At 40.9% G+C, this 24,793-nt stretch overlaps 3 protein-coding genes across 7 annotated transcripts in view; 2 read left to right on the forward strand and 1 right to left on the reverse strand.

The window, feature by feature from the left end:
- Positions 1-24,793, reverse strand: part of LOC119027676 (ubiquitin carboxyl-terminal hydrolase 17-like protein D) — an 85,779-nt gene that overhangs the window by 1,304 nt on the left and 59,682 nt on the right. Inside the window, exons 1-21 of one of the 5 annotated variants that reach the window (XM_037113082.1) lie at positions 9,101-9,239; positions 8,927-9,005; positions 7,488-7,574; positions 7,104-7,209; positions 6,697-6,809; positions 6,522-6,592; positions 6,314-6,439; positions 5,194-5,289; positions 4,954-5,082; positions 4,752-4,877; positions 4,622-4,656; positions 3,924-3,955; positions 3,726-3,833; positions 3,129-3,234; positions 2,750-2,862; positions 2,575-2,645; positions 2,367-2,492; positions 1,126-1,221; positions 624-752; positions 422-547; positions 296-330 (exon numbers count right to left, since the gene is read on the reverse strand). In XM_037113082.1, coding sequence (XP_036968977.1) covers positions 296-330; positions 422-547; positions 624-752; positions 1,126-1,221; positions 2,367-2,492; positions 2,575-2,645; positions 2,750-2,862; positions 3,129-3,234; positions 3,726-3,833; positions 3,924-3,955; positions 4,622-4,656; positions 4,752-4,877; positions 4,954-5,082; positions 5,194-5,289; positions 6,314-6,439; positions 6,522-6,592; positions 6,697-6,809; positions 7,104-7,209; positions 7,488-7,554 — 1,811 coding nt within the window. In that variant the 5' untranslated portion in view covers positions 7,555-7,574; positions 8,927-9,005; positions 9,101-9,239. Of the gene's footprint in view, positions 1-295; positions 331-421; positions 548-623; positions 753-1,125; positions 1,222-2,366; positions 2,493-2,574; positions 2,646-2,749; positions 2,863-3,128; positions 3,235-3,725; positions 3,834-3,923; positions 3,956-4,621; positions 4,657-4,751; positions 4,878-4,953; positions 5,083-5,193; positions 5,290-6,313; positions 6,440-6,521; positions 7,459-7,487; positions 7,575-8,926; positions 9,006-9,100; positions 9,240-24,793 lie in introns of those variants that run through there. The other 4 variants (XM_037113083.1, XM_037113085.1, XM_037113084.1 and 1 more) reach the window with 4 other exon arrangements.
- On the forward strand, positions 11,212-14,175 carry LOC119027689 (probable E3 ubiquitin-protein ligase RNF144A-A). The gene is made up of 4 exons (XM_037113104.1): positions 11,212-11,498; positions 11,626-11,729; positions 13,025-13,180; positions 13,287-14,175. Exons 1-4 carry the CDS (start codon positions 11,309-11,311, stop codon positions 13,734-13,736), a joined length of 900 nt encoding a protein of 299 aa, XP_036968999.1. The 5' UTR covers positions 11,212-11,308; the 3' UTR covers positions 13,737-14,175.
- LOC119027690 (E3 ubiquitin-protein ligase ARIH2-like) lies at positions 15,576-17,067 on the forward strand. The gene is made up of 4 exons (XM_037113105.1): positions 15,576-15,765; positions 15,894-15,997; positions 16,330-16,479; positions 16,553-17,067. Exons 1-4 carry the CDS (start codon positions 15,606-15,608, stop codon positions 17,009-17,011), a joined length of 873 nt encoding a protein of 290 aa, XP_036969000.1. The 5' UTR covers positions 15,576-15,605; the 3' UTR covers positions 17,012-17,067.

Below are 24,793 nucleotides of genomic sequence, written 5' to 3' on the forward strand. Positions count from 1 at the left end.
TAGAGGTGTAATTTGGAGAATATGGCCAGAGTTCTAACTGCTGCTCTTTGCTAGCTGTTCTTGACTGTAGCTGGACTGAACACAGCCTTCAAGAGTAAGGAGGTGATTTACAGAGACCCTGACCAAGAGTATGACATTGGGGACAGCAAGACATGACAGGCAGAGACAGAGAGTGATGTTGCTGTGGAAGAGCGACAAGAGTTTTGAAAACTCTGGCAGCTACTAGATGGACCTTTTGGATGGATTTTTTCATCAACCATGTCAGACTTGATCAACGGGAATAAAGTGAACATACTTGTGAGTCCTTGTTTGTGCAAATGGTTCTTTAGCCTGAAAAACAAGAGCAACATTCAAAAGACATTGATTTCTTTTTGCAGGTTTTGTATATTTGTTATAGTGGATAAGTTAAATTGGCCCTCACCTTTTTGACGTAATTGTCATTACACTCATACCAGGTGTTGTCCTCAGACAGGACGGTGGCTGTGTAATGTCCACCTCTTATACTGCCCATGTGGTTCACCATCCCATACAGTTCGTACTTCTTGTTCTGCAAGAAAGAACCCAGTCAGGTACAAGGAGGGATTTCAAAAGTGAAAACACTGTTCATAGTAACTTCCTCTTGCCTTTCTCTGTAGGACACGTGGCACTTCCACACAGCAGTCTGATTTGAAATGTGTCATGGTGCTGTAGTCGATGTCAAATCTCTTGAGAAGCAGAATCAAATTCGGAGGGAACTCTGTCATCTCACAACCCTAAAATCAGGTAAGAATGATTGTTATGAACAACGGTAGACAAACATATGAAGTGCTCATTTCAGCCCCTCCAGGAAGTTGCGATTTTGCCAATTTTGTCCAAATCACTGCAACTTTTCCAAAGGTTTGACCACTCATCTTAGTTGAGTTCCACTGATTGAAATACTCCCCTGTGCAAACTGTTGAGCTGTACATGTACGTCAACAAACTTACTTTCTTGTTTCTGGTCTTGACTGTTGCAACACAGACCACAGTCATTTTACAAAAGCTGTCGTGAAAATCTAAATCAAACAGCCTGCAAAATCCTGGAGGGGCTGTCACTGGAATCCCTGATAACATTTGTTCAGGCCACTGTTGATGTTTGAAAACTCACACTTGTCGCCTCTGTTTTCCTTTCACATTCGTTGCAGTACACCATGTTGTCTCCGCTGAATCTTATTGTCTCAAAAATCCTCTCAAAACCTCGTTCCTGTAGAAGCACAGATGTTGCAATGAATATAAAACAAGCTTTTATTATTTATGTAATTATGCTGTAACTAGCAGTTGATATCAGCTGAAGATCGTGTTGCTACAGCAGCCCCTTTCCCATACATTATCCATGTAAGCAACCTAGCAATCGATTCTGGTAGCGTTTCCTTGCGTTTTGAGAGACGAGGCATTGTTTTGCTCACTCCTGGATAGCGTAAAGCTGCAATGACACATATATGTGAATGCAGGTGAATGAAAATCGTATGCTGCTGCTGAATGCAGGCAGTGCAGAATGTGAAGCACACAGGACTTATTTTGATGGTTTGCAGTCTGTTTGATGGGTCAACCACACATGTTTACGAAGTCGCCTAATGGTCATGGTGAGATTTTTTTGGACTGCTTTTGCCTTCTCCCACAATATGTTTTGGGTCCCCTTACTACATTTTTTCCTCCTCTGAGCTTCTTAGATCAATCCTCTGGACTCACTCTTCACTGTCTGTGTCTCTGGGTTTGTTAGGTAGAGTGTACAGGCCTGTTGGTCCAGAGCGAAACACTGCAGCTGCAACAACCAAAGTGCTGGTGTGTTCACTGGTACAGTGTCTCTGGGTTCTTTAGGATGAGCAGACAGGTTGGGTGGAGGAAAAGCTGTTTGCTTGTCGACCTGATGAAGCTCAAATTCAGGCTTTTAACAAGGTGCCATTATGATGTTGTTATTTTTGTGTCCTTCTGATCCATTTATTGCAGTCAGATCACAGAGAAATCTCCTTGTTTTGGTTTCATACCAGTGTCAGAAAGCCTGTTGAGCCATAATGAGCAGGTGAGTGAGAGCTGACGCCATCACAGACAGGGTGCAGGTGGAGCAACTGGGTAACTTATGGACACTTCAGTTTCTCCACTGTTGTGTGTAAATTACAAAAATGTGAGTTGTTGTCATGTTCCCTTTGATATTGCCATGCATCTTTTATATTACTGGGTTGTTTGCAATTACTGTCACTATTACTATCAGTATTACAAAATGTGTGGCTGTGTTGCTCCTTACATGTCTGTGAAATTGGCTCTTGAATGTTTTTCCCCCTCTGCTGTGGGGCAGAGCTATCATCTTTAGCCTGGACTTGGCTCCCTCTTGAATCTGAACTATTCACTTACCAAACTGAAGGTTGAATCACTGGTATCTTTCAGCAGCAGTGGAAGAGTCCAGAAAGGATTTGTCTCGTCATTGATGACGTGGCCTTCGGAGCACTTTGTTGAGTATGTCAGCTCTCCTTGGAAAACCTTGAGAGAGATACATCAGTTACATCACAACATTCACATTTACTGACCTTAAACTTACACTTTTTCCTCACTGAGTGCTCACCTCAGAGGCCCGTGGGCTGACCTTCTGTAAGATAAACTGCAGACATTCAGCAGCATCACTTTGTTGATTAACTGCAGAGTGATTCATGAGATTTAATCCAGTGTACTCAATTCACCTCAACATACAGCTGCTATATGAACGTCCTCAGTGTCCTGTTGATCACTGGACAACTTACCATTTTCAATCTCAAACACCTTTGCAATGTTTTTTGTTCCACATGTTGTTTCTTTCAGTTTTTCAAAGGTTTTCCTCAGCTCCTTGTCTGTGAACTTTGATTTTGGATCCAACCTTAAGGAAGAAGGTAGTTTACTGGATTACAAGCTTTGAACACTACCAGCATGTATATGTTTCCTAATGTTAGAGAACTACAGAATTCTGTAACCGTCTGTGAAACACCTTGATTGGAGAAGCTTAAATTTGACTGAAAAATCAAAGATTAGAATACTTGATTTGCATTTTCTTTGAATAGATTATCTCCTGACAATCAGATGTATCTAAAACTTGTCATGATAGTTTTTTCTACTTTGCTACAGATAAAAGCAGCTGTTTCAGACCTGTTGTGGAAATCTTTGGTCATGAAGAGAACCTGCAGGACGCTGTTGAGGTAACATGTGTTTCCTTGATTATACAGGCCATAGTGAACTCTCTGTGGCTGCGTCACTTCACAGAAAGAAAAACACAGTGTTATTACACCATCTTCATTCATTTATACATGTTAGATTATGACAAGAATGTGAAGAATATTCAAAATTACAGAGGAACAGGAGACCACAATGATGATATAACTGATAATTCAGAACATAATGAACGTAAATAATATGGAATTTTTTAGGCTCTATATAGTTTTTTTCTTTTTTTCAAATGTTTTTTTGTGGCCTGGTTTTGGATTATGCGAGAAAATATTATTTGCTTTAATTGCATTTAACAGCCACAGAGCATTTTTTCACACCTTTCCTGAAACAACAACAGCAGGTAAGAATTTGGGAAGTTTTCGAAGTCATGAGCTGCAATTTGCTTAACTGTTCAATTCCTACATTAGGTTAGGGCATCTTTAGCAGCAGGACCAGCCTGCAGAAAGTTGTGATGTGTTCACTATTAATCATTTCTTATATAGATATTTATAATCATTAATAATCTGTTGTCTTTATCACCTGCACTTTCCCTGAATCTTTTGTGTTCCACTTTGTATCCCATCTGTTGATCCAGATAACCAGTTTCATGGTATCGTTCTCTCTCCTCGTCTCTCTGACTCCCTGAGGCTTCAAGTAGAAAAAGATGTTATATATTGATTAGTAATCTGAAAATATTACAAGCTTTGAAGATTTCTTGATGTGCATTTCTGATCTTACCTCTATACAAGAGCAGATATGCAGTGCCGGAACTGTTGAACAGCCAAATTGAAGTTATTGTTTGCACAGTGCCGCAAAAAGTTGAGAACATACAGTAAACATTTCCAGATATGTGATAGAATACATCTCAGATTTTAGACTAAACATTCAGGTTTATCATGGAAAGAGAAGGTGATATCACAATCTCACCACAAGGTCCACTTAGCACTGTAGCTGTTCTGAAGCTTTCAATCATATCACATGATCTTCTCAACAACTTTAGAAGAATATGGCCACAGTTCTAAATGCTACTCTTTGTTAGCTGTTCTTGACTGTAGCTAGTTACCGGCAGGTAATAAGCTCACGGCTCAGTAAGCTTTGAAGCCAGTGGCCCTTGAGTCTTTCTAGACCGAGACCCCTGATCACAGGGGGAGTCACCACAGACAACGAGGCCTTTAGGTCAACTGTCCGGTGAACAGGGCTGGACACCAAACTCAGACTGAACACAGCCTTCAAGAGTAAGGAGGTGATTTACAGCGACACTGACCAAGATTATGATACTGGGGACAGCAAGACATGACAGGCTGAGACAGAGAGTCATGTTGCTGTGGGAGAGCGACAAGAGTTTTGAAAACTCTGGCAGCTACTAGATGGACCTTTTGGTAAAATGTTTTCATCAACCATGTCAGACTTGATCAAATGGAATAAATTGAACATACTTGTGAGTCCTTGTTTGTGCAAATGGCTCTTTAACCTGCAAAACATGTGCAGCCTTCAACAAACAGAACAGAATTTCTTTTTGCAGGTTTTGTATATTTGTCATAGTGGAGAAGTTAAACTGGCCCTCACCTTTTTGACGAAATCATCATTGAACTCATACCAGGTGTTGTCCTCAGACAGGACGGTGGCTGTGTAATGTCCACCTGCTAGACTGCCCATGTGGTTCACCATCCCATACAGTTCGTACTTCTTGTTCTGCAAGAAAGAACCCAGTCAGGTACAAGGAGGGATTTCAAAAGTGAAAACACTGTTCATAGTAACTTCCTCTTGCCTTTCTCTGTAGGACACGTGGCACTTCCACACAGCAGTCTGATTTGAAATGTGTCATGGTGCTGTAGTCGATGTCAAATCTCTTGAGAAGCAGAATCAAATTCGGAGGGAACTCTGTCATCTCACATCCCTAAAATCAGGTAAGAATGACTGTTATAAGCAATGGTAGACTCCTGGAGGGGCTGTCACTGGAATTCTTAAAAGTATTTGTTTAGGCCACAGTTGATGTTTGAAAACTCACACTTGTCGCCTCTGTTTTCCTTTTACATTCGTTGCAGTACACCATGTTGTCTCCGCTAAATGTTTTTGTCTTGAAAATCCTCTCAAAACCTCGTTCCTGTAGAAGCACAAATGTTGCAATGAATATAAAACAATAAACTTTTATTATTTATGTAATTATGCTGTAACTAGCAGTTGATATCAGCTGAAGCTCATGTTGCTACAGCAGCCCCTTTCCCATACTTTATCCATGTAAGTAGCCTTGCAATTGATTCTGGTAGCATTTTGTTGCATTGTGATATGCAATCACACATGTGAATGCAGGCGAATGAAAATCTCTATTGAATGCAGGCAGTGCAGAATATGAAGCACACAAGACTGATTTTGCAGTCTGTTTGAGGGGTCAAGCACACACGGCGATGGAGCCCCCTAAAGGTCATGGTGATTTATTAGGACTACTTTTGCCTTCTGCCACAACAGTTTTGCGTTCCCTCGCTATGTTTTTTTTTCCTCCTGTTACTTCTGAGCTTTGCTATTATAGATCAATCCTCTGGACTCACTCTTCACTGTCTGTGTCTCTGGGTTTGTTAGGTAGAGTGTACAGGCCTGTTGGCCCAGAGCCAGACACTGGTACAGTGTCTCTGGGTTCTTTAGGATGAGCAGACAGGTTGGGTGGAGGAAAAGTTGTTTGCTTGTCGACCTGATGAAGCTCAAATTCAGGCTTTTAACAAGGTGCCATTATGATGTTGTTATTTTTGTGTCCTTCTGATCCATTTATTGCAGTCAGATCACAGAGAAATCTCCTTGTTTTGGTTTCATACCAGTGTCAGAAAGCCTGTTGAGCCATAATGAGCAGGTGAGTGAGAGCTGACGCCATCACAGACAGGGTGCAGGTGGAGCAACTGGGTAACTTATGGACACTTCAGTTTCTCCACTGTTGTGTGTAAATTACAAAAATGTGAGTTGTTGTCATGTTCCCTTTGATATTGCCATGCATCTTTTATATTACTGGGTTGTTTGCAATTACTGTTACTATTACTATCAGTATTACAGCATTTGTGGGCTGTGTAGCTCCCTACATCTGTGCCATTGGCTCTTGAATGTTTTCCCCCCTCTGCTGTGGGGCTGAGCTATCTACTTACCAAACTGAAGGCTGAATCACTGGTATCTTTCAGCGGCAGTGGAAGAGTCCAGAAAGGATTTGTCTCGTCATTGATGACGTGGCCTTCGGAGCACTTTGTTGAGTATGTCAGCTCTCCTTGGAAAACCTTGAGAGAGATACATCAGTTACACCACAACATTCACATTTACTGACCTTAAACTTACACTTTTTCCTCACTGAGTGCTCACCTCAGAGGCCCGTGGGCTGACCCTCTGTAAGATAAACTGCAGACATTCAGCAGCATCACTTTGTTGATTAACTGCAGAGTGATTCATGAGATTTAATCCAGTGTACTCAATCCACCTCAACATACAGCTGCTATATGAACGTCCTCAGTGTCCTGTTGATCACTGGACAACTTACCATTTTCAATCTCAAACACCTTTGCAATGTTTTTTGTTCCACATGTTGTTTCTTTCAGTTTTTCAAAGGTTTTCCTCAGCTCCTTGTCTGTGAACTTTGATTTTGGATCCAACCTTAAGGAAGAAGGTAGTTTACTGGATTACAAGCTTTGGACACTACCAGCATGTATATGTTTCCTAATGTTAGAGAACTACAGAATTCTGTAACCGTCTGTGAAACACCATAAAAGAAGAAGCTGAAATTTGTCTAAAAATGAAAGATTAGAATACTTGATTTGCCTTTTCTTTGAAGGAATTATCTCCCTGAAGACTGGATACAATCAGATGTATCACTAGACAATGCTCTCTGTTAAAACTTGTCATAATTGTCTGGCTTCTTCGCTACAGATGAAAGCAGCTTTTTCAAACCTGTCGTGGAAATCTTTGGTCATGAAGAGAACCTGCAGGACGCTGTTGAGGTAACATGTGTTTCCTTGATTATAAAGGCCATAGTGAAGTCTCTGTGGCTGAGTCACTTCACAGAAAGAAAAACACAGTGTTATTACACCATCTTCATTCATTTATACATGTTAGATTATGACAAGAATGTGAAGAATATTCAAAATGACAGAGGAACCGGAGACCACAATGATCAGTATTACTGATAATTAAGAACCTATGGGAATGATATGGAATTACAGATGAGCTGCTGCTGTTGTCAGCAAGTTTATTGTATGGACCCATACACTGTCCATCTTCTTTTATTTTTAAACAACCTACAATAATCTTTACCTCACCCAAACTTTCTATTACCTCTTTGTTTCCTCCGCTCTGACGAAGATTCCACATCTTCCAGGTGTCGTTTCCTGGAGCTGCTCATCTTTCCTCTCGACTCTCCCCCTGAAGATATAATGTTCTGTTATCTTTTTCATTAGGCGTAATAATGTAATTCCATTTCAATCTTGCAAATTTTCTGTTCTTCCAGTTTAAGTATTTTGCGGGTTTTGTGTTTTTGACGCTCATAAACAGTAAACCTTCCATGCACCTTCATCCACCACAGCCTGGCTGAATCCCTCATTCCAACAAATTACCCATCACTGTGAAATCTGTCTGCATAAACAGCTTATGTTTTCCTTTCTTTGCAGAGACAGCAAGGCATTACACTAATGCTTACACTGAAATGATCAAATGTCCATGCTGAATAGCACAACCAAACTAAAAACCTTCTGTTATGTGGTCTAAAGTCCTAGAGGTGGCGCCACACGTCCACTAGTTTACACTGACTCCTCAGCTTCAGATCAATGTGACACCGCAGGGAACATATAGATATTTTAAAAAAAATCACAGCCAAAGTTATGATCTTGGCTAATGTTTAAACACATACTGTAGTCTTCGAGGTCGATAATGGCTCGACTCCTGCTATGAAGCAGGCCATATACATTCAAATAATCTAAATGTATGTGTAATTTACTTGTGTTTACATGTGTTGCCAGGCTGCCACATCATACTTCAGATACTTTTACTTAAGTAGGCTACTATTGGTGTGGGAGACTCTTACTTTTACCAAAAGTAGCCTCATATTTTACGTTGTCTTCTTGTCAGTATGACCGTTCTCTTTACTACACTGATGGTTACTATAACTCTGTTCAAAGTCTAAATCAGTTGTTCTGTCCATTGTGTAGCTTTTATAATCTCGCACCCACGACTGTCTGCGTCTGAATAAGCTCACAGTGAACTAGTAAGCTATTCGATAGCATATTCCAGTCCAGGAAAAAACTTAAAAATGGTTGTGTTTTTAGCCATTTGCTGCATGAAGTCCCCCTAAATGTATTATTATGTAGTTAAAGGTTCAGTAAATCTCCAACGGCAATGATCGAACAAGTAGTTATCCCACAACAGCAGCAATACTGATGACAACACAACAACAACAACAATGTTTGGGCTTATTATGCTTGAGGTGTTTTGCACTTGTGTACCCCTTAATATAGACATTTGTGCAACGGTTCTGTAGATTATTGAAGAGAAAACATAGGTCGATTGGCACAACAGCCATGTACTTATTTTGCTTTGCGTACACATGGTATAGACTTTTAGCAATTGTAACCCAAGCGGCGAATGACAGTTCAGATCGATTACCGACAATAACAAAGCATTAGACATATCTACACAGTTTCAAAACCAATTGAAAGACTTCAAAACAGCAGGACTGACGGTACTTTAGTTGTCTTTAGAAAAACACTGGCAACACTCACCGATGGCTGGTCTTCAGTGAAATCAGTCAGGTTTAGTGGAGGACTTTGCTTCCTCTCAGTGTCTTGATCTCACTCATAGCTTTGACAAATAAAATATGGAGTTAGACCAGTTTTACGATCACTGCTGCGAGATAGCATTCAACATTCAAAAATGTAACGACTAGACAAAGTTACCTCTAATTTTGAGAGAGAAGAAAAGCACACTTGATGTTAGCCTACCCTGTTCACTTTTCCGCATTGAACTTCTGTCACTACTTGCACAGTAGCAGCACTCAACGACCCAAGGCGAGTCCAGTACACAGTCCTGGAGTGGAGCACACAGTGTAGAGCCGCCCTGCCATTAAACAATAAAACTCACAGTCCGTCCTACATTACCTTCACTGTCAGCTGATTCTCAGTCTCAAAGGAGAAACTTTTTAAATACGACATCTTGCACAAAATACAGTAACTTACACAGTTTGTTACATCTGACAAACAGTTATTAATCGTAAACGCAATTTTCTGCAATCTAACATGTAATATGTGGTAAATAACTATCTAGCAGTGTGATTGTTTGACAACCTTTTCATGTTGGGCCCTTGTATTTCTAAAGCAAGGACATACCGACCTTGATAAAATAGGCGGCTTGGCGGTATTGGAATGAGTGCTGAAAATATTGAACGTACAAATAACGTTAAATGACAGAAGTTTTTTTTATTAAATTACAAGTAAATCTAATTGAAATAATTCTTTTGTAAAAGTGTTCTTCTTGAATGTTACCTAGAGCATTAGTTACTGATGTTTAATGCATTCAATCAAAGTGGTTTGGTTTCTCCAGGTCTCCAATTATGATCTCAAAAGTGATTGAGTAGACTAAGTGCTAAAAAATTGCATGAAATTTGAGAAGCTGTATTAGTTACTTTCACTGCTGCCTATAACTTAGTGGAGCCTGCTAAACTGTCAGGGCAGGCACTACATTTCAGAAATGTACTGTACTTTTAACGTTATGTGCATGTTAAGTGAAGAAGATCTGAGGGAGATGTCTTATTATTCTATTAACTGTTTTTTTTTAAATATATATATATATATATATATATATATATATATATATATATATATATATATATATATATATATATATATATATCAATAATATTTAGCCTGCAGAAAGTCTTGATGCATTTATGAAATTTTGATCAGAAGAGTTAGATCTGTATCGACTGATTTTGTATTTCTTTATGCATAAACAAACTAAATAAACCACCTGACCTTCCATTATTTACTGAATGCACTTAATAAACAAGCCTTAAAACCTTAAAACACAATTTCACACTGTTTTACTTTGTTTGTATGTGGCGGACCCTGCCACCCTTCTAGCTTCAGACAGTGTTCTGGGGCCTTTATTTTCCTCTGAGAACAGCTTTGAAGGGCAATCACCACGTATTAACAACACAAGAGGGCATATGTGCGTTCAATGCATTTTATTTGTTGTTACAGTTCAGCATTAAATAGTCATAATTTAGTTATTTATAATCATTATTGGTGTAACTGCGGTGTGTTCAGGGTCCGTGGGGTGTTTGTCCTCCTGCGTCTGGTCCGCATCAGATACCTCCGGGCAGCTTCCGTACTATTTGGATAGTGGACATGTGTTTGATGCCGTAGGATAAAACCAGGGATGTTTCCTCCAGCGGCTTGGTTCTGAAGATGATCCGCATCTCTTCAGCTGAGGGGAAATAAACGAATAATATTGATGATAAAAAATATAATTGCTTTTACATGAGAACAAATTTAAACGACTCTGAAGTGAATCCACAGAGCAGATGTCGCGTCAAAGCAGAGTAAAGTTTAAAGGACAGATACAATATTTTCAATGTTTTATTAAACTGGTTAATTATCAATCAGACTTTCGTAGATTTGGCCGATGTAGCTGTGTTTCGTTTGTGCTCCACATCTATCCCGGACATAAATACATTAAATGCATTAAATTTCCATTGACTTCCCCTCGACAGTACTTACTGGTCATGTTCAGTTCATGAGACAGTTTGCTCATCAGCTGTGTCACCGTGATCTTCCTCAGCTCCCGGTCACTGTCGCACAGGTCGATGATCTTCTCCTCTCCTTTGGGTCCGTGGACCTTCAGCTGGATTCCCATTTTTGTCCGTGTGGTCGGCGAGACCACGGCGAGGACCGTATGCAGCGCTGCTCGGACGTGTTCTGGTGGGAGACCGCTAGTTATTCTACGGAATAGAATATTGCGAGAGGTAAAAAAAAAAAAAAAAAAAAAAAAAAAAAAATCACGTCACCGGTCCTCGGGCAACTTCAAATCACATGACTTCGCGGAACACCTGAACGCCTCATTGTAATGAGCTGTCACCAGTCTGGTTGCAAACGTGCTCAATCAACATGGGAGGCAAACCGTCGAAGAAGAAAGAGGGTAAAATAAAAACAACCAGTGCGCCTCCAGACTCCCAGGAACCGCCATGTGAAGAAAGTATTAAAGAAAGGGACAGTTGGTTAAGTGACGAGGAGGAGAAGTGTTACGACCCCGGAGACCCCACGCTTCAATTTGTAGACGGGGAGGATGAAATGGACTGTAAGTGGCCAAATCTGACGATTTCTACTATCTAAAACTGCGATGTAGCCTGTTAATGACCTGCGACTGAACATGAAGTCATTTTTAAACCTGTAATACTGCACTTATCAACTTGTGTGTCTCACAGTTTTGTGTATGGACTACAAGTCCCTCAGAGCGAAGATGCCGGGCTGCGGTCACGCTGTTACTCCGATGTCTCTGACCGATCACTGTCGCAGGCTGCTGGGAGAGGTACGACTTTTACACTCTGATGTATTGCAAAAACGTTGTGTGGACTCAATTATATGACAACATGTACAGCAGAGGCATCACATTGTAATTATAAAGAAACACAGATGATTCCACTCTTTCAATGTGACTCACCAGCTGGTGGAAGAAAGAAGTTTCTTTCAGCACTGAGTTTAGTTGAATCCAAAACTTTATATCTGGGCAGATATAGTGCCGACCAGGGACAGCTGGAACACTTTTTTTTTTTCTTGCAATTTTAGCATTACATCAAAAACCATTCACACTGGAATAACCAATTTGTTATATTATAAACTTCAATCTGTCAACTGCTGATATAATAAATTTAAGTGGTTTTATGAGATATGTACAGGTTGCAAAATTGATCACTGTTTCAACCAGGGACGGTTGTGACATGTCTAAAATATACATAATGAATCAACCATGTAGTCGAAATGGAAAATGTTATTTATCAGTCATGTTGTTTTGACTATTAATTTCATGGTTTTAAGTACCGATTACCTTTTGACACTACATGACAAGAAAGAGGTGAAGCCATCAAATTATAATGCAAGAAAATGATTTAATGGGTAGAACACCTAGAATAAGTGCACATTTTACTTTTAATGTGCGCATTCAAGGGAAACTATGCAGGTTTTTTTTTTTTTTTTAGCTTAAGTTACTTAACTTAACAGCTCCGTAGTCATTGGAATGGTTATATGACGTTTTCTGGGGTGAAAGGTGGCTGTCTCGCTTCCCCGGAGCGCAGTGTTGCCAAACTGACCCAGTAAAGGGCCGCTGTGACTGCAGGTTTTCATTCCAACCAAGCAAGAACACGCCTGATCCAACAAATCAACTGTGTAAAGACACTTCAGTTGACTGAATAAGTCGAACCAGGTGTGTTCTTGCTTGGTTGCGGCCCTTTACTGGATCAGCTTCTGTGAGCAGAAAAGCCAGACTTGCAACTTTGGGCCGGCTAGGAAACTGCATAGCTTCCCTTTAATACCAATATCTGCAACTTTATCCTTAATCTTAGCTAGTTTTAAGAATATAAATGAAACTTGGCCGGTGATAACGGGGCGTTACAACCGTCCCAGTATGCACAGTGAGTGTCATCGCTCTAGGTTGTTTCCGATTGGAGAAATTCAAGGTGTTACAACTGTCCCTGGTCTCCCCTACTGTGAACTTGACATTGATGTTGGTTAATGGCAATAAATTGCAATTGTTGCAGCTGCTGAAGAGTTTCCTCAGCACTTCCCTTTTTTCAGACTTCAAAGTTTTACTCTGAATTTCATTTGAAGGGCAAGTGTGAATTTGCGTGCGGCCAAACTAACTGTAACGTTGAGTGGTCCTTCGACGAGGTTTCTAAGATGGCTCTCCTGACTCCTGATGAGGTGGAAGAATTCGAAGAGAAAATATTCCACAACGCTGCCAAGAATTTCTTGGACATCAAACAAGTAAGTGCGCTCTGCTTCTACTTGCTCGTCAACAATCAGACCATGTCCATGCAACCACAGCAGTAAATAAAAACAAAAACCATCTCATTCTTCATTGTCTTCACAGTGTCCTGGTTGCAAGTCTCGTGTGGTGAGAAATAACCTCTCCAATCTGAATGTAGAGTGCTCAGTGTGCACAGCCAGCAAGAGAAGGACTTACAGGTTCTGCTGGCAGTGTCTGAGGGAATGGAAAGGTCGGGCTCCTCGCTCAGACCGCTGTGACAATGACGGCTGCCCAGATCCTTTGGAGACATTGAAAAACTGTCCGGACATCGTCTTCAAGGACGTGAAGGGGGTCGACGGCTGTCCCTGCATCCGAGCCTGTCCCACCTGTGGCATGCTGGTGGAGCATAACAAAAAACAGTGTAAAAGCATGGTGTGTCCCCGGTGTAAGGTGAAATTCTGCTTCGTGTGCCTGACAAAAAAGAAAGACTGCCTGCTGTACAGCGCATACGGCCCCTGCCCCACCGGTGTAGCACCCAGACAGAGATCTATACCTGTGTGGAAGAGGACCTAATTCTGTTTATTTTACACTGTGAACTAAACCAAGCACAACCTTGTTTCTTTTTTTTTTTTTTTGAAAAACTGTCTTCATTATGCCAGTAATCAGAAGTGTTATTACTCAGACAGGAGCCCAACCCAAGTAGCTTTCAGTAACAGTCAAGATTCTGAGATATGTTTTGCACTTGTTTGCACTTTGTAAAAGCATTTCTTCTTCGGCGTTCATCCAAATTTGGTGCGAGTCATCTCGCTTTAACTTCTAAAGTTATCTCAGATTCATTCAAATATCTATTATATATTTATTCAACATGTTAATTTCAAATTTGGTTCTGTTATCTTTTAAAATTGTATAAATCATTTGCTTTTTTTTGTTTTTGTCTTTCCCCCAAAATAACATTGATGTTATTCCTGTAAAACAAAATTAAAAAACAAAAACAAAAAAAAACAAAAAACATAAAAAACTAAACAACTTTTACTTTGTATGTCCTACTTTCATCAGTGCAGTGAGCTCTGTGTGGGGTCTGATGGGGTGATCAGGTCCTGAATGGGGTCAGAGTGAAGTCAGGAAGTATGACAGTGTGTAGATCTTACCTACAGCATCTTTACCTACACTTGAAGAGACACATCCAGGTGTGGACTGTGAAAAAACCAGGATGTGTTTCATGTATTACAGAGAGGTGACCTACACTCAGCTCTCTGTGGCCAGAAACAAAACGCTCACTGACTTTCAGTGGAAACTGTCCAAGAATTATTGAGGGTCAGAGCCCAGAATATTGATCATGCAAAAAATGTCTTTCTTGACTGAATACACTGAATAAACAAACCTTAAAACCTTGAAACACAGTTTCATACTGTTTTACTTTGTATGTGGCGGACCCTGCCACCCTTCTAGCTTCAGACAGTGTTCTGGGGCCTTTATTTTCCTCTGAGAACAGCTTTGAAAGGCAATCACCACGTATTAACAACACAAGAGGGCATATGTGCGTTCAATGCATTTTATTTGTTATTACAGTTCAGCATTAAATAGTCATAATTTAGTTATTTATAATCATTATTGGTGTAACTGCGGCGTGTTCAGGGTCCGTGGGGTGTTTGTCCTCCTGCGTCTGGTCCGCATCAGATGCCTCCGGGCAGCTTCAGCACCGTGTGGATGGTGGACATGTGTCGGATGCCGTACTTTAACAACAGGGATGTTTCATCCAGCGGCTCGGTTCTGTAGATTATCCGAATCTCTTCAGCTGAGGAGAAATACATGAATAATATTAATGATGAAAAAAGTTTAAAAGGGGGAAGTTTAAAAGACTTTATCCTCACAGAACAGTTTTTTTGTTTAGTGTTTTACTAAACTAGTTATTTAACAATCAGACTTTGGTTGATTTGGCCGATCTAACTGGGTTTCATTTGTACTCCACATCTATCCTGGACATAATAATAAAAAAACATCTGCATTAAATTTTAGTTGATTTCACTGATCAGACAGATTTTTAAATGATATCTTCCTCTCGAAATTACGTACAACTCATATTCAGCTCTCCAGCCACTTTATCCCTCAGCTGTGTCACCGTGATCTTCCTCAGCTCCCGGTCACTGTCGCACAGGTCGATGATCTTCTCCTCTCCTTTGGGTCCGTGGACCTTCAGCTGGATTCCCATTTTTGTCCGTGTGGTCGGCGAGACCACGGCGAGGACCGTATGCAGCGCTGCTCGGACGTGTTCTGGTGGGAGACCGCTAGTTATTCTACGTGCCAAAAAAGAAAATCACGTCACTGGTGCTCTGGCAGCTTCAAATCACATGACTTCGCGGGAACACCTGAACGCCTCATCGTAATGAGCGGAGCGAGTCGCCAGTCTGTGTTTCAATCTGCTTGCAAACGCGCTCAATCGACATGGGAGGCAAACTGTCGACCAAGGGCAAGAAGAAGAAACAGAGAAAAACAAAAACAGCCAGTGCGCCTAATAACAGTCCGACAAGTGACGAGGAGGAGAAGTGTTACGACCCCGGAGACCCCACGCTTCAACTTGTAGACGGGGAGGATGAAATGGACTGTAAGTGGCCAAATCTGACAAGTTCTACTATGTAAAACTGTGATGCAGCCTGTTTATTACCTGCGACTGAATTTTAAGTCCTTCTGCAATCTATAACACTGCACTTATCAACCTGTGTTATCTCTCAGTTTTGTGCATCGGCTACAAGTCCCGCAGAGCGAAGATGTCCTGCGGTCACGCCGTCACTCCGACGTCTCTGACCGATCACTGTCGCAGGCTGCTGGATGACGAGGTGTGACTTTTACATCATGATATTAAAAAAACAAAAACAAAAACCTATTATGGATTAAACTATATTGTCATAATGGTAAAAACACATGGTTCAACTATTGTTAAGGCTTAATGTGAGTCATCAGCTGATAGAAGAAACACATTTCACTCAGCATTGAGAAAGATATAGAGTTTAGTTGCAAAACTCTTCTGTGTGCAGATATACTGTGAACTTGACCTTGTTTTTTGGTTAATGGCAATAAACCAGAACAGCAATAGTTGCAGCTGCTGAGGAATTTTGCACAATGTCTCCTTTTCCACACTTTAAAGTTTTACTTTGATTTTCCTTGTAAGGGTGTGTGCAGATTTGAGTGTGGCAAGTGTGATGCTGAGTGGTCCTTTGAGGAGGTTTCCAAAATGGCTCTTCTGACCCCTGAAGAAGTGGGAGAATTTGAGAGGAAATTATTCATCAATGCTGCCAGGGATTTACTGGACGTCAAAGAAGTGAGTGTGTTCTATTTTCAGGGTTCAGATTTCCTTGTTAACAATAAATAAACATTCATCATTCTCTTCACAGTGTCCTGGTTGCAAGTCTCGTGCGGTCAGAACTGACCTGAACGACCTGAGTGTAGAGTGCACTGAGTGCTCAGCCAGGGAAGGAGCAACGTACATGTTCTGCTGGCAGTGTTTGAAGAAATGGAAAGGTCCGGCTCCTCGTTCGGACCACTGCGACAACGACGGCTGCCAGAGCCCACTGGAAATATTAAAGAACTGTGACGACGTCGTCCTCAGCAGCGTGACGGGGGTCACGGGGTGTCCCTCCACCCGAGCCTGTCCCACCTGCGGCATGCTGGTGGTGCATGATGGAACCAAATGTAAAAACATTGGCTGTACGCAGTGTAAAGTGGAGTTCTGTTTTGTGTGTCTGAAGACCACTACAGAGTGCCTGAAACTAAACCCACAGTCATGGTACAGAGTTTGCTCCACTGGTATAGCACCAAGACAGACCTCCATACCTGTGTGGCAGAGCAGATAATTGTGTTGATTCAATACTGTGATCTCAAGACACACAAACGCACCTTTTCATGTTGTCTTTGTGCAGTGTCATTGTTGTTATTACTCAGACAGATGTTCAGCCCAATACCTGCTTTAGATTTTTGGTAAACTTGCTAAGAATCATTTTGCTTGACTTCTAAAATGATCTCAAAGTCATTTAGTTTATAATGTATTGTCATCTATGATCCATTATCATTATTATTATTTTTTACTTTATTACTTTATTTTCCAAATATGACACTGATGTTTTTCCTGTAAAATAGAATAAAAAACAAAACAACAAGGAACAGTTGGTGTGTGTCTCCTACTTTCATTAGTACTTCAGAGCTCAGAAGCTGCAGTGAGCTCTGAGGTCCTGAATGGAGTCAAAGTGAAGTCAGGAAGTGTCACAGCGTGTAGATCTGACCTATTCACTGTGTCGACACACTGTGTAACTACAGGATATGCTGGCTGGGATCTAAAGCGCTGCTACCGAGAGTCACTCTGAACCCTGTAATGATAGCACCACAGATCTGCTTGTTCCCACAATCTTGTAGAGCAGGAAAGTGTCATATTTTGACTTCAAAATCATATTTCCCCCCCACCATTTTACGCAAAACAACGTACATATGAATATAAAATATGTGATGGAAGTCACATAGAATTTCCTGAAGATTCCACTTGAGGCTTTTTAGCTGAAGTCACTGAACAAACAGATGGACTGAATCACATGATTTAGTGGGTGCACCAAGATTGGCAAGATGTGGGTTGAAGCCCTGTTGCAGCCGTTATGCAAAATGCCATTTGTCATGAGAACTGTCAGTGGTGTGACGCCCTTCCTTATAACAACAGTGAGCATACGGGCGAGGAGTGAAGACAAGGAGAGGCCGTCAGCACAGACACACGAGCATCGACCACCCTTGCGTTTAAAAAAAAAAAAAAAAATCAATGAACCTTGTTCCTTTGGCCTCCAAGACAGAATTGTGTAATTTCTCGGTCCCTTTTATGTGTTTATTGCGTGCACTTTGGACATTCAGCACTTTTACCGTACATTTCAACGCAATGACTGCTTCTAGACACACACTCTGTTACACGCCCGCCTCTCACGGTTAGCATTTGTGACCAACAGAGCCCAGTGAAGGAACGTCATAAAGTATTGCATGTTATATAATGCGAAGGCGGCATAGTAACAACCAGGATGTGTGGTTGGAATGTAGGATGTGAAACAGCAGTGACATCTTGACACAAAACACAAGAAAACAAAAGAAAATAAAGCATGCAAAAACAATAAATCTACCCGTAATCAAGAGCAAAGTAAGTATTGTAGCTACTGTTATCCCAACTATACATTAGATTTGTCAGACCAGTAATCTCATAATGAGACGGAAGTCTGCCTGGAAAAGTGTAGTTGCTAGTGTAGTTGAAAAGAATCGTGCCTGGCAAGCAATAACCTTCTAACTTCCTTCACTGATGTGTCCAGCATGAACGCTTGAGTTTCATCTGGTCGCTCGGTTGATGTGTAAAAACATGACATGCAGCGACGCTTCTTATGGCTGTCACTCACTCAAAGCCAGGAACAGGAAAAAGATGCTCATCAATTACTTTTTAAACTCCATGTAGCGTCTTATTTAATTTATAAATAGTCCGCTGAGAGGCTAAGCAGGCTCCTTTCTGTGACTCGTTGAATGAAAAACTTTAGTCCAATTCCAGATATGTTTCTTGGGTTTATTAACGAAAGTTACGATCAAAGTCAAGTAGAAAAATGATGGTCAAAGTTACATCAAAATTACGGTCAAAGTTACATCAAAATTACGGTCAAAGAAAAAATATAGGGCCTCACTCAACCTTCTTTGTCTCTTTGTCCCTGACAGTCTCCTGATGATATTGGGCTGTTCTAAATTTTCTCCCACTCTTCCCTCATCACTACAACAAGCCCTCATGTTTGGTATGGTCGTAGCAAAACCAGTTATTCTTAGAGATTGGAAATCAGCTTCTCCGCTTCTTGTTTTAAAAAAAATGGTTGAATGATATGATTTCCTGTATTTACCTGGAAGACATTCGATTTACTCTGTCAGACGCTCACCACAAGTTCCTTGAAGTCTGGGGACCCTTTATTGAATACATTCGAAGAGATAAACTTGATCCCCTGGACTATTTACGCTGGACTATATTATTCTGTCTCATTTTGTTCTGTACCGATTGCATTGTGCTTTGTACATCTAAGCCTGTCCTTGAACGCTCTTGATCCTGGCTCTTTGGACTCTGTTTTGGATCTTAAAACTCTGTACTCTGTACTTCTCTTTTTAATGTTTATACTGCTGTGGGCAGGTAGTTTGTCTTGTTTTGTTTTGTTTTGTTCCGTTTTGTTGTGCTCTGTGTATTTTGTTGTTTAGCTTCTATGCGTTTTTTGTGTGGTTTAAACTTAAAAATCTTTATAAAGTGTTAAAAAAAAACCTATTACATATGTGTAAAGTGGGTGATATAGTTCAAGGCTTAGAGAAAGCAGGAATAAATACTGAATGATTAATGTAATAAAATAATTTATGTCCACTTTGTGCTGGTTGCCTTGGAGGTAGCGAGGACAGTGACATGGCCGGTCGTCCTTGTGTTTACGGCTGTGGGTGATGAGGCTGGAGCTCTGGCTGAATGCTTTCCCCACAATCTTATGGCATTATAGCCATTTGATGAGATAAGTAACTCATATAATATACAATAATACAATGATGCTCTATTAAGAAGTGCCTTTGGCTTGTTTTATTTTATACCTGATATACCTTATACCACAGCTTTATCATCAAAACAAATGTAGCTACATGGATTAAAATCAAAAGATAATCTTATAACTAGTATCATAAGGTGTACAAGTGGTTAGCCATTGGATCGCTTTGTCGGGGTGGTGCTGCTCCCGTAGTTTCCATGGTGACGTGACCGGCACACAGAAGAAAGCCCTTCAAAGCTCAACGTTTCAGTGGCAAAGGACAATTAGTGTTGAAATCTTGGATGGAGTCCCTTGCGGCTACTGGTTCTGCTGATACTGTATAATCTGGTGTTGTCAGGTGGCTCTTAAAAGAGCCTTTGTGTTGTTGTGATCTTGACCCGCCGATGACGATCCTTTTGGTGTGGATGATGCAAAGACTAGTGGACGTTTTAATGGTTCATTTAGAATAAGACCAAGATCAGGAACTGGTACCTGGTTTTACATGCCTGAACTAGTTAATGTTTTTTTTTCATTATTAAAGAATTTCTTCTTTAATAAAGGTTGGCTAACCGGAGCACCCGGGGAAAACCACCTATAGCTCAGGCATGTGTGTGTGATTCAGTCACAGTTCCTGTGCGTGGATCGGCCCAAACATAAGAACCATCTGTACCATTTCTTCTTATTCTTCTTCTTGCTCAGGAGATCTTCCAGTTGCGACCTCATGGAGCTTTCTTTCTCCTCCCACTCCTGCTCCTTTTCCTGCAGCGTCTTCTTGAGATCCTCTGTGGCTTGAATGAGGGATGTCTTTTCCTGCTGCCACTCCACCTGATGACTCTCCAGCTTCTGCTCAACAGTCCTCAGAGCAGCTGCAAGTGCTTTTTTCTCACATTTCTGCTCATCCAGCTGCGTCTCATAGAGAGCTGTAGATTTCTCCATCTCCTCCATGAGGGGGACTTTCTCCCGCTGCCAGCAGAGGCGCTCGGTCTCCAGAAGATCCTCTGCCTTTTTCAAGGCAGCTGCGATCTGCCTGGTTTCCTCTTTGTACTCCTCAAGCTGGACTTGATGGGAAGCCTGAGACCTTTCCACAGCCTCCTTTGCTTCCTGTTGCGTATCATGCACAGTCTTCTTGAGGTCTTCTGTGGCCTGAATGATGGATGTCTTTTCCTGCTGCCACTCCACCTGATGACTCTCCAGCTTCTGCTCCACATTCCTCAGAGCAGCCGCGAGCGCTTTTTTCTCACATTTCTGCTCATCCAGCTGCGCCTCATAGAGAGCTGTAGATTTAGCCATCTCCTCCATCAGGGAGACTTTCTCCCGCTGCCAGCAGAGGCGCTCAGTCTCCAGAAGTTCCTCTGCCCTTTTCACGGCAGATGTGAACTTCCTGGTTTCCTCACTGTGATCATCAAGCAGGGAGACTTTCTCCCGCTGCCAGCAGAGGCGCTCGGTCTCCAGAAGTTCCTCTGCTTTTTTCAAGGCAGCTGCGAGCCTCCTGGTTTCCTTTCTGTTCCCCTCAAGCTGGACTTGATGGGAAGTCTGGGTTCTTTTCTCAGGCTCCTTTTCTTCCTGGTGCATGTCTTGCGCAGTCTGCTCGAAGCCTTCTGTGGCCTGAAGGATGGTTGTCTTTTCCTTGTCCATCTGCTTGTCCGTCTGATCCTCAACGAGAGGTTTGGATTCCTCCGTCTCGTCCAGCATCCAGGTGTCCAGCTGCCAGCAGTGGCGCTCAATGTCCAGAGAAGTCCCGGCCTTGTCCACGAAAGAGGCGGCCTTCTCGGTGTCGTCTTTTAGCTTCTCACCTAGGTTTTGATCGGGAGTCATGGTACTTTGAAGACTCTTCTTGGCCTCTCTCTTCTTCTCGGCCATTTTGTTTCTCCTACCCTGTGTGCGATCTCTCATCGTGTCTCCTTCTTCTTTGCCGTAGTCTTCTCTGCTTTTCTGTCCTCTCACGGCGGCGGTCTGGTCACAAATGAGATATGTAAAGTCAGGTCCTGTATTTATAGAGTTTCAACATTCTAAAATGTATGACATCACCAGAGCTTTGATCATTCACCTTTGATTTCTGCTTTGATGTTCTTTCTGTTGCTACAGCAGAATGTTTGTTGTGGTTTACAAAATATCGATGTTTTTTTTCTTTATATGTTATTTATTTTTAAGTGTGTATATTTTGAATATGTTTTTTTTCAAAATAAACAAACTGTGTTTGTTTTCATGTCTAAATAAACTGAATAGACAAACTGATTTTGTATTACACTAATTCATATCTTTAATGAGAGAATTTCAATGACACTCCTTATCCTTATTAAAAATCAATAAAGCTTTGACTCACGACTTGTTTGAACCCATACCAGCATTTTCTAGCATAAATGAACCCGATTTGATTGTCTGACCCAAGATAAATCCGTTTTTTTCTTTATTCCACATACCCAATGCCTACATTACCCACAATGCAATTTAGACATTAATGACATCACTGAATGCAATACATAAGATTACATGCAGCCTCCTCTGGTGAGTCAAAAGATTTCATATATGCAGTAGTTCTCCGGACTTGGTAAAATTGTTGGAGTTACCCTTTAACTACTTACTTTAACAACTATCCAGAAGGAATTTCAGTTTCAGATGAAAACTTGTAATAATATCGATAACAAAAATCATAATTAGTTTTCTAGATACAAATGGTCAAACTGAGATGTAGTTACAGGGTAGAGTAATTAAAAAGGATTGTTACAATTCCTCAAATGGGAAGAATGATGCCACTTTTATGGGTTCAGTTTTAAACAAACAAGTCATAACATTAACATTGAGTTTCTAGCTACCTTCGAACAGAGCAAGCATTTCTATAGTATTTATTCTTAACTGAGTTAAGCTGGCATCAGCTTTTCCTCCATGTTCTTAAACATCTGATTCTATGACAGTTTCCGTCTGGCTGCATTCACACTAATAACTTTAATGAATTCCAGAAGGACAATACTGTGAATGCTGTAAGCATAGGCACACTACTGATACACCACAGACATGTTAAATGAAGAGCCAGTAACCGCTGATTTGGTGAACTGAAGGTCAAAAAACATCAAAACCTGCCTGGATCCAGCTGTTAAGTAAAAGTTTATCAGGTGTCAAGTGTTTCAGTGACAGGTTTTTACTACAGACACTAAATGCACTGCTTGGATTCAGCATTAATTGTTAATGCGCTAACATGAATTAGTAGTTTTGAAGTGTTTTTTCAATTGAAGTCTGAGTTTTAACTTTTACATGAAAGTCAAATGGACTTACTTAGCGTCTTCGTGAAGCAAGGAAACAACAACAACAACAACAACACTTTTAGATTTTAGTTTTGTAGTGTCTTATTTAATTTATAAATAGTCCGCTGAGAGGCTAAGCAGGCTCCTTTCTGTGACTCGTTGAATGAAAAACTTTAGTCCAATTCCAGATATGTTTCTTGGGTTTATTAACGAAAGTTATGATCAAAATCAAGAAGAAAAATGATGGTCAAAGTTACATCAAAATTACGGTCAAAGTTGTATCAAAATTACGGTCAAAGAAAAAATATAGGGCCTCACTCAACCTTCTTTGTCTACTGGGGCGCCCGCGAACAAACTGCGCAGGTGAAATAATGTGGAGGCCCAACCCACTTCCTCTCACCTCAAATCATAACAAGATGACAAAAAACAAACCACAATAATAATAATAATAATAATAATAATAATAATAATGATGTGCACTGCCTAAACAAAAATAAACCATCCAAAACAGATGCACATTTTGGCTCCTACACTCCATTCTCTTCATCCAGTTGTTATGGCAACTTTTCCCATTGCTAGCTGTGCTATCTGTGGTTAACATCTTTAACTACACTTGAAGAGACACGTTAAAGTGTGGACAGTGGACTGTGAAAAACCGGATGTCCCCCATTCTGAAAGAGGGGACCTACACTAATGTCTCTGTGGTCAGAAAGTAAACAATCATTGACTTTGAGTGGAAACTGTTCAAGCATTATCAAGGGTCAGAACCCAGAATATTGATCATGCAAAAATGTTATTAACAATTTCAAAGTGTTGCATGTCTTGGCAACAGTAAACCTGATTAAATCTGGGGTTGGTAAAATGGTAGACACCAGCAGGACCAAGCCAGATTTTGTAGGTATCCAACCCAAATGTGCAATGTGCTTAGTGTGTAAGCTCAGCATATTGTTGTCATCACTAATCATACCCAACTAGCTGCCTCATGTCTCACTCACCTGTAAGGAAATGTCTTACGTTGTTGTGTTGAAAGTAAACAAATGTCTATTGTTATGACTCTGAGGGGAATTCTCTAATGCCCCTTTATCATTTTGATATGTTGTTCTTGCATATGAAATCTAACAATATAGATGTGTTTTGACAATGGTTGATATATGACACATAAACAATGTTTGTAGCGTATAGAACGTTTATGTTGAACCAGAGGCGGATGTGGAACCATAGGAATGTTGTTTCGAGTGAGTTCACTTGTCACCTTGTTACTGCTACAATTGTGAGTATTGTTTTCTGCTTGTTATACAAGATGAGGTGAGACTGCCTCTCTTCAGTCGTTGCCTGAGCGCTGCTGATGTGTGACTCTTGCTCGCAAGCGATAAACAAATTCAAGAAACTGAATATTGTGTTGAACCAACTGTCGTCTGCACCAGACGAGCGACTGATTTTCAGTTGCCACGACACTCACTTCTGTACAGTTAGTATGTTGGTGTGCAGCCGCAAATTCTCCGCCATTCTTGTGCCGCCTGTAGGGAGGGGGAAACTACTTCTGTCTACTCTCATTCCCTTTGAGTTTATCTTGTACTTAACTTATCTTCTGTTGGAATTTTATTGGGAAATGTTTTTCACATTCAGTCGTCACTTAATACTTAGTTTTACATTTGACTGTATTCTTGACCCGGGGAGCCCTCCAGTTTTCAACTGAACGGTCCATTGGGCACAAGAATTTCCTTCATCTCACTATCATGTTTTATGGTCCTGCGTGCTTATCTGCATGTACACTCCGCTGCCAGGAATAACGAAGTTATGTCAAGGGTGTTTTATGACTTTATGGATCGTATCTTAGTGATACCAT

This window comes from Acanthopagrus latus, chromosome 10, assembly GCF_904848185.1.
Source record: "Acanthopagrus latus isolate v.2019 chromosome 10, fAcaLat1.1, whole genome shotgun sequence".
Classification (NCBI taxonomy): domain Eukaryota; kingdom Metazoa; phylum Chordata; class Actinopteri; order Spariformes; family Sparidae; genus Acanthopagrus; species Acanthopagrus latus.